Consider the following 13,259-nt stretch of genomic DNA (forward strand, 5'->3'; position numbering starts at 1 on the left):
TCGCTGGGTTTTGCTGCCTGCGTGTACCACCCTAGAAAAATACCACCCTAAATACAGCGTTGAAAGGAAATCGGGTACTTTTATAGAAAAAGAAAAAATCTGTACCATGCATGAGTATTGTAGAAAAGGGTTCTTTATCCTGATCCTTCGTTAACTTTTCTGCTCCGGAGGGGTTTTGCTGTGCCCAGTCTGCACCCCGGCTCTCCCCCGGCCGTCGGGGCAGACACAGGAGTGAAACGAAGCCGGGGGCACGGGGGGCGACACCCGAGCCGGGGCGAGCGGTGCCGCGGGCCGGCGGGACGAGGCTGCAGCGGAGCGCCCAGCGCTTCCCGCCCGCCCCCGCCTCACGGCGCTGCCGGCGGCCGCGGGGGAAGCCCGGCCACTGAGGGGACGAGCGAGCGGGTCGGCCGGGGCCGGGGCTGCCGCTGCCCCGCCGGAGGAGGCGGCGGCAGGTGGCGGGGGGCCGGGGCGGAGGCGGCCGGCCCTGAAAGGTGCGATTGTCCCCAGCTATTCCTGGTATGCGCCGGGGCGGGAGCCGCCGCGGGCGGGCGGGAGGGCAAGGGGCGCCGCGGCCCGCCGGGACCGACCCGCCGCCGTGGGCGAAGGGGGGGGGGGGGGGCAGCCCCTCCCGGCCCCCCGGGGGGAGCGGGGTTGCCCCGCAGCCAGCGGCTCCCTCGCATTCTTGCGGTCGCCGAGCGCCGGCGAGCTCCCGGGAGGGGCAGCCCGGCGGGGAGGAGGCGGAGGGCGGAGGGAGGGAGGAGGCGGCGCGGGGAGCGTTAAAAGGCGGCAGCTGGATGACAGCGGCCGCTCCCCCCCTCACGGCTCGCTCGCTCCCTCCCTCGCTCCGACGGCCATGGAGGGGAGAGAGGACGCGGAGTGCGACTGCCGGGCGGCCTTCGCCGAAGCGCGGCGATGGGTAGAGGTGAGGCGCCGCTCGGTCCCCGGCCCCGCGGGGAGGCCGCGCCGCCCCCCGGTCCGTCCCCTGAAGGGGGGGGGGCTTGCTGCACCCCCCGTCGTGGGTCCGGGGGTCCCAAACTTTGCTTCCTCGCGGGCGTTTGCGGGGTGCTGCGTTTGGAAGGCGTCGTGAGAGCTTGCCGAGATGGGTCTTCGCGGCGTCGCCAACGGCCCCCTCCCCAGAATCCAAATTAAAGGCTGGTGGGGCTGCCCTCCTCTAATTAAGGCTTAGAACTTCTCGCCGTCTGGTAAATGACTTCTCTGGCTGATCCTAGGCTGGATGAAAGGCGCTCCTCTGCCTGTCCTGAACTCTTCTGAGACAGAGAGGAACCCGAAATTACCGTCATTTTCTTCCTCTCCTGTTTTTACAGGAGCCTCTGGTTATGCTTGGAGTAAATATCTGTGTTTTGGCGTTGTTGCACAGAACAACGCTGGTGTGGGCGTGCAGGAGGGATGGGTGAGCGTGGTCGGGGTCCCGCCTGGGGTGCCTAGCACGGAAGGGGTTTTCGGAAGGGTTCGGAATATCGGAGACCCTCGCTTAGAGTCATGGTGTGCCTCTGAAGAGGGGCTGGAGCATGCCGGTTCGTGGGTCTTTTAATGTATTAAGCATATTTCTTGGCAGCCATTCACTTGAGACAAAGCTTCTGTTGCCGTAATCTATCCCAATAACTTTCAAAGGAGTAAATGCTCCAAGAAAAGCATCTGTTACTTTTTTACCCCCATCCTCAGAAGCTTGTCAAGACCCGAGTCCAAGCTTCTTAGTTTCCTCTGTAAAACGATGACATCTAGTGCTTAAAAATCTATTGAGAATCTTGAACTAAGAGCATCCTGGGTGAGGGTATCGCAAATGACTTCCACAGGTGTCAGTTCTGCAAGTGCCGTCCTCGAATGCAGGTGATTAAAGCAGTCCTGGCTTCCCCAGTGTCAGTTTTGTAAGAGCTAGTTGTGTGTTTAGGTAATTAAAGCATTCTTCTCCCGCGTATTCATTTCTTGCATTTCTTTCTTTAAACTGGCAAAGCTTACTTTAAATAGTTTCATTGCGGTGATGTAATGTCGTAATTGAAAATCCTGTTTTAAGGATTCAAGTATTTTCTTTTTAATTATTACTGTTTTTCGTTTGATACTGGCTGGTTGTACCGTTCCTGCAAAATATTCCCTCGTTGCACGCCGCTAGCACACGGGCGCCCTGGCAAAGCGACGTAAGTGTAAAGTGTGCATGGTTTGTGGAGTGGAAAACCAGGATGTTAGGCTTCCCCCCTTCCCCATCCGATTCGTGTGGCTGTGCTTTGTTTCTGGTATGTGAAAGCTGCTCTCTTTTTAAAGTAACTTTTAAACTTGCCCCTTGGAGAGACTTTTTAAGTCGAGTGAGTTAAAAACCTGAAGGTATTGATAAACAGGATGTGAAGAGTTCTTTAATGTTGAAGGAAAATGTAAATATTTATTTCCCAGTGAAACAAGGTTTGTATTTTAGAGAGTCTGTTGTATTTCTCTACGCTTTAAATCGAGATGGGATAAAAAGCCAAGACCAACCCGTTGCGTTGTTGTGTATTTGTAGAGTAATGAGACATGTCCCAAGGTTTTGTGAGTCTTGGTGAAATGCAGCGGTGTACATACAATGGAGAGTGAAACTTGGTGAGTCCCAATGATTAAGCAATTAGTTTAGAAGATGAGGCAGGTTTCCAAATATTCATGAACATGAAGTTCTTGTGTTTTGGTAAGGTTTTGTGCACCAACTTCCCCTTAACATTAGAGGAAGATGAAAGCATACAAACACTAGCTGCTATATATGTGAAAGAACAAGCAAAAATCTCTTTGTAAACTGTTACTGTTTCCCCTTGCTAATGAAATCTGTGTTAACGTTCTTCTCAATACAGAGCTTTTTGGACTCTGAGATTTAGAAAAAAACCCCTGAAACTAAGAAGACTTGAGGTCAAACCTTCAAGCTGAGGGCTCTGCGTAGTGGGAGTGAGCAGCTCTATTTGCAGATCTTGGGGCCGGGGTGCCATCCCAAAACATGAAAAATTTCCACCCCATCTGTTGTTGAAGCTTTTGGTGAGAGAAAATTGTGTCCCGGTCGGGTCCCTCTTCCACCTGTTCCCAGCTGGAGTCTCCGAGTTGTGCAGCAGCCACTGGCTGGTGGGAACTCAAGGATTTGATCCTAGTTCTTGCACTATTTAAAAAAAAAAACAAAACTAACCAACACCTTGATTGAGAGTAATAACAACAAAAAAAATTGCATCTGATATCTGGTGTTAGTTAGTGAAAGACTTTGTTCTTTAATTCAGATTCGTGTTGAGGCATATTTTATGATCATGCAGGCAAGGCAGGTCTGTAGTCTTTACAGTGCAAGGACCTCTTTGAGTGTAGTCCCCAGCCTCTTGTAAAATAGGTTTTGTGTGCCATGGTGAGCTGAGGGAGGGGGGGTGTTGCTGCGCGTATGGGTTACTCTAGCTGGAGATGGTTAGTCACCTTGGGAGAGCTGGCTGTTGAGGAAATCTGCTTCTTTCGGGGAAAGAGTAGTCATTTTCTGTGCAAAACTTAAGCTGTTCTCCGGTGTCCCTCATCCCGAGCCCAGTGCTGGTTAGAGGTGTTGGGTTCTTGCATCTGGGACTTGTGGCGTCTTCTGCACTCTGCCTGCAGCAGCTGGTGCTGGCCGAGCTCCCGTGTGCCTCAGCCCTCCCGTAGCACCGCGGCGGGGCAGATGGTGTGTGCTGAGACCAGAATAAAATGCTGAAACAACACCACTCAGAAATAGTTTCCCTAAGGTAGGGCTGTGTTTGCCAAAGCTAGAAATAGCTCGGTTAAAATTGTTTTACTGTGTTCTGTTCTGTATTATAACTTAGGCAAGCCAAAAGCTGTTCCTCCAAACCGAAGCGTTCTTCCCCTAGCTATTAAATATCCCAGACTGCCGAGTCTGTTTTCCTGCTTCAGGCTGTGGGAGGGCGGTCTGCCTCTTCCTCTCTGCAGTCCAGCACGAAGTTCGTCCTCGTGCATGGAGGGGAGACGTGGTTCCTCTCCCCCAAAACACCCTTCATCATTTTAGGGGTGATGCCCCTCCAAGAGTTCAAGAGGAGAGAAGAGCGCGTGCTGTTTGCTTGTAAAACATCTCGGCTTTTCATTGCTGTTCTGTGCCTGAAATGAACACTCATCTTCAGGTAGATGTCTATGGTTTGAAATTGTTTGCTAAAGCAACTTGAAACCTGACCCATGAAGTCTGTAAATCTTTAGTTAGAGTGCCCTGAGGCAAATAACGCTTGAATTTCTGCCCCCCCTAAGTAGTCGAATGTGCAGATGCCATCGGAGGGAGGGCGGGCAGCGAGCGTGTGCCTGAATGAATTGTTGGAGGGAAGCATGTGGAGCAACCTTGACAAATCCACTGAAGTGAAAAATAGGTGCTGCGCCAGGTAACTCCTTCATATCACAAGCTGTTACAGGGCCTCTTGGGAGCTGAATTTCTTTCCCTAATAACTGATCTAGAGTTGTTAATGTCATATGTTCTGAGAGCTACAGATTTCATCTGATGCTGTCGTTGGGAGCGTCAGTCTCGGAATCACGAGCAGGACCCTGTACTCCTGGGACTGCTCCTCATGGAGCAGAAGTCCTTTCTAGTGCTAACACTGCGCAGTGTTGATGGAGAGAGGTGTTTCACCGTTAGGATTGCTGTAGCGAGATAAGATTTTTATCGTTTTCGATAGGCAGCATTAGAGGAAGGAAGCCCAGCGTGTCTGGGCGGCCACTGAAGATACCTCTGCTGCTCGTGTCTGCCGCGGCTGTTGAATAGGTAGGGGAATAGCGTAACTTACCTGAATGCCGCTGTGTGTGCTAGCAGCTTCATTTATTGTTGCATTACAGTGTGCTTTTCAGAGTCCACAACTATCTTCCTTTGTAATTTAGAATTATCTGTTGCGTTTTAGATGTTGGAAGGTTATTTGGGGGCTTTTGTTTTTTGTCTTTTTTCAGGAAGAAACAAATGTGTGTATACACCCCTCCACGCACCCCCTGCCTGCTCAGAAGATTAGAAAAGCAGATTTGCAAGGCAGCTTGGTAGAAAGAGCGAGCTTGAGGATAAAACTTGAGAGCCAGGACTACTGGCTGAAAGCTTTTGGTTTGGACCAACAGTACAGTAATCAAATCCAGTGAATGGTCTCTGACATGTGGTCACCAAATGTTTCTATTTGTTGAAACTGTTTGAAATCTGCATTTCTACTGTATATTTTTATGGCTTCTGCAAATGCAGCAAGAGGCCTAGCAGCGGCGTTTTCCCTGTATTTGCATAGACGTCTTACCTCTGATTATTTTGTTTTGTTTTTCCCCCAAGCATGAATCTAATGTATACAGTCTGGTATGGCAGATGGGAGGAATAACTGTAGAGATAGAAGACTCATCTTACAGTTCAAATCCTCTTCTTTATTTCTTACATTTATTTTAGTTGAGCTAATCATTATGAAAAGGTTTTTCTTGGTTCTGGGTAAGGTATTCTCGGGTAGCGCGTAGAGAGCCAATCATATCCTGGATGGTGTCAGAATGAAAAATGTGTGAATGAAAAGGCAAAATCTATATATTGTGTTGCTTAAACCATGTCTAATACTGGGTAATTCTGTCAAGTCGTAAAACCTGGGTGGGCTGGTTTCTGGGGAACTTCTTACAGTGCTGCTGCCAAAGTCCTTGCTCACATCTACATAAGGGATGTATTTAACCCTCCTTTACGTGGATGCATCAGTATTTCAGTGTCGTGTGTAGATTCTTGGCAGTGAGCCCTTGCGTGGAGTAAATCTAGGTGCATTTAATTAATATATAAATATGAATCAATACATAAATATACGTGCTGTTAAGTAAATAGTGTATGAATGTAAATCCTAGAAATAATGTTCTCCATTGTCTGCAGACTAGGAAAGTGCTGTGGCGAAATGTCATGAAACAAGATTAGCAATAATGTTTTAGAGGAGGAGGGTGACAGTAACACTGTTTTCATCTGGCTGAACATTACTCTTTGTTACCTTGTTGTCCCCTTTCTGCCGGACCTCAAGAAGGGTATCTGTGGTACATTTGGTGATGTGTTGGAGAGAAAAATGGGAACCTTTTGTTTCTGTTATTTTTTGCTTGAGAGTAAAATTTTTTTCCTGGTTTCTGCAACGTGAGTTTATAAATTTTCAAGTCAAGTCTATGTCTGGATTTCTCAGAGGTGTTCAAAGTACATCTTCATGCGGTCCTGTGCGATGGGCGCACATAGCTTTGAGATGAATTCACAATGTAGTTTCCTTTGTGGATGGTTTCTCTTCGTAGTTTTGAACATTGTTTTAAAGTTTTGCATGAAAGCAGCATCTGCAGGCACTTCAAGAGGAAGAATTAACTACTTGACTATAGAAATGGGCATGTCTTCTATACTGGGGAAATGCAATACTGCTTAAGGGGATCTACAGGCAATTCTGACCGGACTTTTGTTTTCTTCTGTTCTGTATTTTGTGGTTACCAACTACAGTCAGTCGTGGCATTACTTTTGTTCTTTTCTTCCTGTCTTTGTGTGGTTTTTGAACTGTGACCTGATCCTTTCTTTAGTTTTGTAAGGTCATGTATTTTTGTATCTCCCGCAGTTTGGGTGAGGGGGTGAGATTATGATTTCCATGTTCAGCATGCTGTTTTTTCCACCCACCTACATTACTATGGACTCCCTTTTAGCACCTTTTCTATGTCAGATACTTTTTTCTTTTTTTTTTTTGGTCCAGATTTTTAAGTTTTTAATGAGCACTGGAGTGTGTTACATTAGACGGTAACCTTGCTGAGCTTTGGAAAGCACTTGGGTTTTATTGTGTTGTAAGAACCAGATCCATTCCAGCTGTTTCTTTTACCTACCACTCCTCCTCTCTAGAGTTCCTTCATTCAATCCTGGAGGAGGTTTGTTTAAAACAAAACCGAAAAAAAAAAACCCAACCCCAACCTTTTCTGCTTAACGAGACTAACATAACTCTTAACTATCATTTTTAAAATTGGCTTTCCAACTTCAGCGATTTAATGAAAAACAGAATGTGCTCTCGGAGCCAGTGTACTAGAAATGCTTCTGCTGGTTGAAGGTGTGCTTGACAGACCTAACATATCCAGATTACCTTAGGAGGAGTGTTTTGGTTTTGCTGTTTTTCACATATCTGAATACTGTCAATCCAAGTGAAAAAAATCTGACTTTAAAGGATTGTAGTGAAAAGGCTACTTTAGAATAGGTTCTTTGATTCCTCATGTTGTGAGCTCCTGCAAGCAGTTGTAAATTTAGCATTTATGAATAGTGCTAAATTTTTATTTTTTCCAATGAAAAGAAGGATGTATGGATCTGATTCACAGTGTGCTAGCTTCCAGTTGGATATTTAGCTGTAAAACTTTGATTTGTGTTACACTGAATAGAGAAATTTAATTTCAACAGTGTTTTGCATTTGTGACGCAAAACATCTGGGATTATCTTAGAAGAGCATGAGAATTATAAGACTTGCCTTATGTTTTTTGCCAGCGCTGGGTGTGTTGGCACATGTTTTTTGCACCAGCTCATGTGAATGTCCTAACTTTTGTTTGTGGATGCGATTCAGCTTTCAGTCATTACTGTTAGAAAAGAACCTGGATATACTAACTTTGGGAAACAGTTATTACTAAGTTGGCCAAAAAAGTCAAAATCATTGTCATGTAACATAGCTTTAAAGAAATATCTGAGTTGGGATCCATTCAGTCAGCACAGACAGTGAAAACTGCTGGTGGGGCCAAGCTGTCCTCCTAGAGTAGGTCCCACAACGACATGGTTTTGAGTTAGTGCCAGGACGTTATTGCACCAAAGTGTCATTGAAACTCCTGTGCTTGGCATGTGCTTGTCCTTCCTGCTTTGTGGTGGCAGCGCTGTTTGCCTGACCTTCCGGTGATTTGGCTCAGGAAGCTCGTCTGATGGTGGAAACTCAGCCTGGTTGGGGGCATTTTGTTCTTGCTTGGCTCCTGGGAGGCAAGATGGACACCGGTGCTCGTGCCAGGGAAGAGGTGGTGTTGGCGGAGTTGGCCTTTTGGTGGCAGCTCACTGTTGGGTTGTGGCTGAGCTCGTGGGGTGTGGCGAGGCAGACACCTGAATTGAGACAAGCCACCTCTTTCCCTGGAGGCTTCTCAAGTCACCTGCTTCTGCTCGTTGCCCGGCTCTCTTCCTTACATGACTTGGGAGACGTTTGCTAGGCGCCCGGGGTCGAGGGATAAACTAGACACCTGAATTAGGGAGGCTGGCTTCCAGCAATAAATAACTTCTTCAGGATGAATTTCATGAGGCTTAGAAATACAATTGGAGCTGTTTTGAGTAGAAACTCTGCCAGGAGTTTCTGGGCCAAAGCATTTGGAAGTATTTGATACGCTCGTACGCTGACTTCCACTATGGCCAAAGCAACCCTGGCGTCTCGCTGGAGTTTCGTTGGTGGGGAGATGGTCCTTCAGAGGTGTTGGGCCATCTGGCCCAGCAGTTCTGCAGTGATCATCACCTGCCCTTCAGGGGTGCACTCTAATCCCAGATCTAATCTCCAGCGTTATTTGCAAATTCTTTCCTGGAAGTACTTTGTTAGCCTCGCTGTTTATTACTTATTTTCTTCCCTTCAGGAAGAAATTTGAAAAATCTAGCTTGTGGTGTTTGATATGAGACTGTTGATGTGGTCAAATGACCTTTTCGGCTAGTAAATCACGGTGTGATAAAGAACGGAAGCAAACTAAGCTGGATGTCAGAGTGTCTGTGGAGAAGAGGAAGAAAAATCAAGATCCCGGTTTGGATGCTGCAGGGGTGGGGGGTTTTGTAGCAGCAGCTGTTGCACGGCTGTGAGATGTGTCTTTGGATACTGTTTTAGGCTGGGTGAAGCTAGGGACAGAGCTAGGCATTTCTGTATTTCCCCTCTAGGAAAAACCTCTTTTCTTCCTTCCTTACCAAGCTCCGTTTGCCTAAATGGTAAAATATACCTTTTTCATGCACTTGAAAATGTATTCATGAGCAAAAATGGGCCAGACATTTGATTGCAGGTTCTTTTGCAAATAGAAGGGGTTGTAACAAAGTGACATCGACTGTCTTGCCTAACTACAGAGGTGAGACCTTTGTATAATTTTTTTTCTTTTTTTGAATGTCTGGTGGTCATCCTCATTGCGATTTCTCAGCATTCAATAAAAAGGTTGCGTGGAGTTGCTCTTATTTGGTCCGAATGAAGTTGGGGCGAGGATGAAGGCATGAGCTCCGGGTACAGATGGAGATCTTTGACAGGCATTTGCCTGATGCTGTGGAGGGGGGGGAAAAACCCTGATATAATAAACATCGACTCGATGATGGTTATTCAGGATTATATTGCATCACAACTACGAGTCTTACGTGTCAATTAACTTTTTCAAAGACAAATCCCCATTAAAATGCACAGACTGGGTTGCTCACTAACGACCCAGCTTTCATGTGCCTGATAAAATCCAGAAGTCCTCTGTGACGCTGGGGTAGGTCTTGCAGACACGGGCTGTAATCTCATTTGAGAGCATCGCTGAAGACTCCAGGAAGTTCTGCACATCAAGTGTCCGTGGACGGGGTTGGGAGCTGTGCGCTGTGGAGAAATGACAGAGGAGAGAGGCTTGGAAAGGGAAGAGGAGAAATGTGCACCTGAGGTTGTTTGTAAATAACTACTTTTTCATTCTTACTGGAGTGAATTTCTTACCCAGTAAGTATTTAAATTATGAAATCTGTGGAACATACAGGCTTTTTAAATCTGGGGGGGTTTTTTGCATTTATTTTGCATTTTGGTCATTTAAAAGATTGGGGGAATACAGTCTCAGACTGTTCTAAATTTCTGAATGTGCTATTATGCTTATTTTATTTTTTTTGCTTACGTGTTTGTAAAATCAGTATCTCGTCTGCTTTACCTACCTTGGGGCATGGAAGCCTACTGTTAAACCTGGCTAAAAAATGCATGTATGTTTGTACCTATGGCTCCTTTTTCCTTTTCTTCTCTTGTCATTCTTGGCTCCCTAGCTAAAAATTTCAAATCTTTTTTTTTTTTTTTTTTTTTTAATGTGGCAACTAAAATCTTGTAGCATTCCATTTTCCAGTGGAATCTTTGATCTTTCCTTCTGTAACTGTTTCTACAGTTAAAACATGAATGTTTTTTTTTCCTGAACTCATTTGTATATACCGTAGTTAAGAAGAATGAAGCTGTTAAATCATGTCTGGTTCTCAATATAACGGTTAACTTTGTCAGAATGCTAAATGCTTAACATGCCCATTTCCACAACAAGATTTGGTCTTTGCATGCAGGCAAGTCTCTTGAAAGAACCGTATCTACTGGTCTCGGGAGCAAAGGGTAAGGCTTGAGCAGCGTTTCCCAGTATCTGAGCAGACGTGGTCGGGAGGCTGGCAGTAATATGGTTTCCTGTGTCTGGTGTGTAGATGGGTTAGACATGATCCAGCCATGCCGATTTTCCAGCGGTGACTCAGCTGATTTGTTTTCTCTTTCCTCTAAGATCAGCCGAGGAGGTAGGGCAGAGGAGGGTGTCTCCTCACACGGCAGAATCACAGAATGTTTGGGGTTAGAAGGGACCTCTGTGGGTCTTCTAGTCCAACCCCCCTGCTGAAACAGGGTCATCTCTAATGTCACGCTGCCTTTCAGATATGGGGGAGTGACATATGGAAAGACTACTGGTGTGTCTCAGCTGTTTTTAAAGGTATGCCAGCCTTCCTTGCTTCTCCAGTCAAGTAAAGAAGCGTACGTGTCTTTGTTACTTCTTGAGGCAGGGGCTATACATTTTGCTTTGGGAAGGGGCACTTCTGCAAACTGCTGATGGAGGTAGATGTGACATGCGCCAATTCCTAGTCATTTTAACCATTTTTTTCATCTGCTGATGCCTATAATGTTGCTTAGATTGCACATAGTGGTTTTATTTTTTGACAGAGATGTAGATTAAAACTGTTAAGTGCTTTGGCTGTGTCTACCTACCTGATGTAGGCTGGGAGTTGGAAGCAGTGTGGCCGCTGTCACACAGAAATCCGTGTGAACCAGTACAGGTCTGGCAGCAGTACCCAAGTATTCCGCAGGATTTCGCAACATAAATGTTGTCTGAGATTAGAATGCTACAAGTGAATTGCAGCTGGACACAGCTCATCATTTTCTTCGTCTAAAGAGCCTGGATATATGTTCCCCTCTCTGTTTTGTGGGAGAAGGTTTAAAGTATGAAACTTGCTTCTAAATACCTTCTTTTTTCTGTCACAAAGACTATTTCCAAGAGTACTAATAATACACAGGTTCCTGAACTATTGTAAATGTATTATTGCTGTTCATCTTTTTAAGAGCTTGATAGTCTTAGTTATAGAATGCAACATCCTTACCATAAGACATGTCTGTCGGAGAAGCTTCTCCTGAGAAAGCTGCTTTAAATCCTCTTACGATTAGCAGCAGGTAGGTGGACTTCATATGCCCCTTTCTTTCCTGTCTTAGATGTGTAATACCATGATATAAGAATTAAAGTATCTGTGTGAATGTTATATATCCCTTCCAATCTACTGTTAAAATACTTATAATCCTGTGATCTGGAAGGGAAATAGGTAACATAAGGGAGATGCAGATAAAAATCCATCCTGTGGTTGGGACCAGCCTGGTGGGCAGCATGGTGGATTGTGGATAATGGTGTACAATAAGGAAGACTCTGGGGATTGAATGTTACTGTAACACCAGCAATCAGGTGCCAAATCTCATTGCACATAACACATGTGGTGTTGTCACATTCCTCAACTCGCTCAGTAAGCGAAGTTTTGGCCATCTTCTCAAATTCCGTGGGCAGCTTCAGTTTACTGGTTCAGTTTATGTGGTCATCTCCAACTTCAGCCTAGGTTTTATGGCTGTGATGCTCTCTGGTTTTCTGCTGAGGAAAATCTGGTTTTGATCTTGAATTCGAAGCGGTGTGTTTTAGGAGGCGCTCAGAAGCAAGCACGAGTCCTCAGTATGAACTAAAAGTTTAATTGTTTCCTGATATAAGTGCCAGGACACTTCCTAATTTAGGCTGCATTTGACCAGGGTCTGTTGCAGCAACTCCCAGTGGTCATTAAAACATCACTTTTGCTGCTGATAGTTCATTTCTACATGGAATTAAACTGACATTTGGAATATTTACATAGTGCACTTCTGTCTATTAAGCTGTTGGCATAATGAGACTACAGCACTGTCATGAAAACACAGTTTTGGTTAAACACTAGGATGAAGTGAAGTCGTTAACGACCTCTGGAACATCGTATAAGCGCTGTTAAATCATAGCTGTCAGGCTGGAGCTGTGAAAAATCTCTGCAGCAGTGGCTGGTTTCAGGGGGAGAGTTCTCCAGCACTCAGAAAATTGGTATAATGCTAATTTAGACCCCAAAGCCCCTTGTTACTGTTTATATATAGTGTCAACAGGTGCTTGTTGATGATGCTTGTTGCCGATGCTGCTTGCTACAGTCTCGGACAATGGGGAAGGTGCTGCGTGGAGCGAACGAGCAGCTCGTGTTCTCCTCCCTCTGCATACATTCATTACTCTAACAAAGTTACTCACATATATGCAGTCTGGAAATACTAGAGGTCTTTGATCTTTAAAACTTAATGTTTGAAAATGTAAATGATGCGCTGCTTTGATCTGCTTCTTAAATTAAATGGTAATTGTGAAAATTACACTAGGCAGCTTTCCACTTAAAGGTTTGTATTTTTCATTTCACACTAGGTTAATTTTAAGCCGTATGTCACTGCTGGTTTTTCATCAGTGAATTCTGGTAAGGGGAAGATCCTTATGTTTCTAGGTGGCCTGATTATCAGCAGTGTTTCTATTTAGCAATTAGACCTTAACGCGCAATTCCTCTAACGCTGACTGCAGAGATTGTCAGTTTTACCTGTCTGCCTATGCGTTCATGGCCGGGAGAACAGGAATCGTTAAGGCTGAGCAGTAGAAAATGAACAGAGTTTGAGCCCTGTCTGCCCAGGGTGGGATTTACTCGCTGAAGTTTTTAGGAAACCCTTGGGCACGTGCTCTGCTACAAGCTGGTGATGTGTCCTCCCGAGCATCTGCTGATAGCAAAGTAGCAGAAACTTTTTTTTTTTTAATCTGGATTCTTCTGTGCTACTGGATAATCCAGGGCTCCTAAAACGCTGGTGAAGCTCATGCAAAGTTTGATCTTTTCCTTACATCAGCTTTCTAGTATGTAGTGGATTTGTCTATCTTATTTACCACAAATGATGATAAAGACCTCTGTGCCTTTTGTCTTCTTTTCTTATAAAAGGGGCCTTTGAAGTCTGAGGGCCGCATCAAACTGCTGACTAGTA

General features: G+C 45.5%; 1 protein-coding gene across 7 annotated transcripts in view; it reads left to right on the forward strand.

The window, feature by feature from the left end:
* The first annotated feature begins 814 nt into the window (after positions 1 to 814).
* The window catches only part of LMO7 (LIM domain 7), a 135,774-nt gene continuing 123,329 nt past the window's right edge, over positions 815 to 13,259 (forward strand). For 2 of the 7 annotated variants that reach the window (XM_075423146.1, XM_075423155.1), the window contains exon 1: positions 818 to 922. In XM_075423146.1, the coding sequence (XP_075279261.1) occupies positions 854 to 922 (69 nt within the window). In that variant the 5' untranslated portion in view covers positions 818 to 853. Of the gene's footprint in view, positions 923 to 13,259 lie in introns of all 7 variants that reach the window. The other 5 variants (XM_075423181.1, XM_075423190.1, XM_075423129.1 and 2 more) reach the window with 4 other exon arrangements.

This window comes from Opisthocomus hoazin, chromosome 1 (genome assembly GCF_030867145.1).
Source record: "Opisthocomus hoazin isolate bOpiHoa1 chromosome 1, bOpiHoa1.hap1, whole genome shotgun sequence".
NCBI classification, from domain to species: Eukaryota; Metazoa; Chordata; class Aves; order Opisthocomiformes; family Opisthocomidae; genus Opisthocomus; species Opisthocomus hoazin.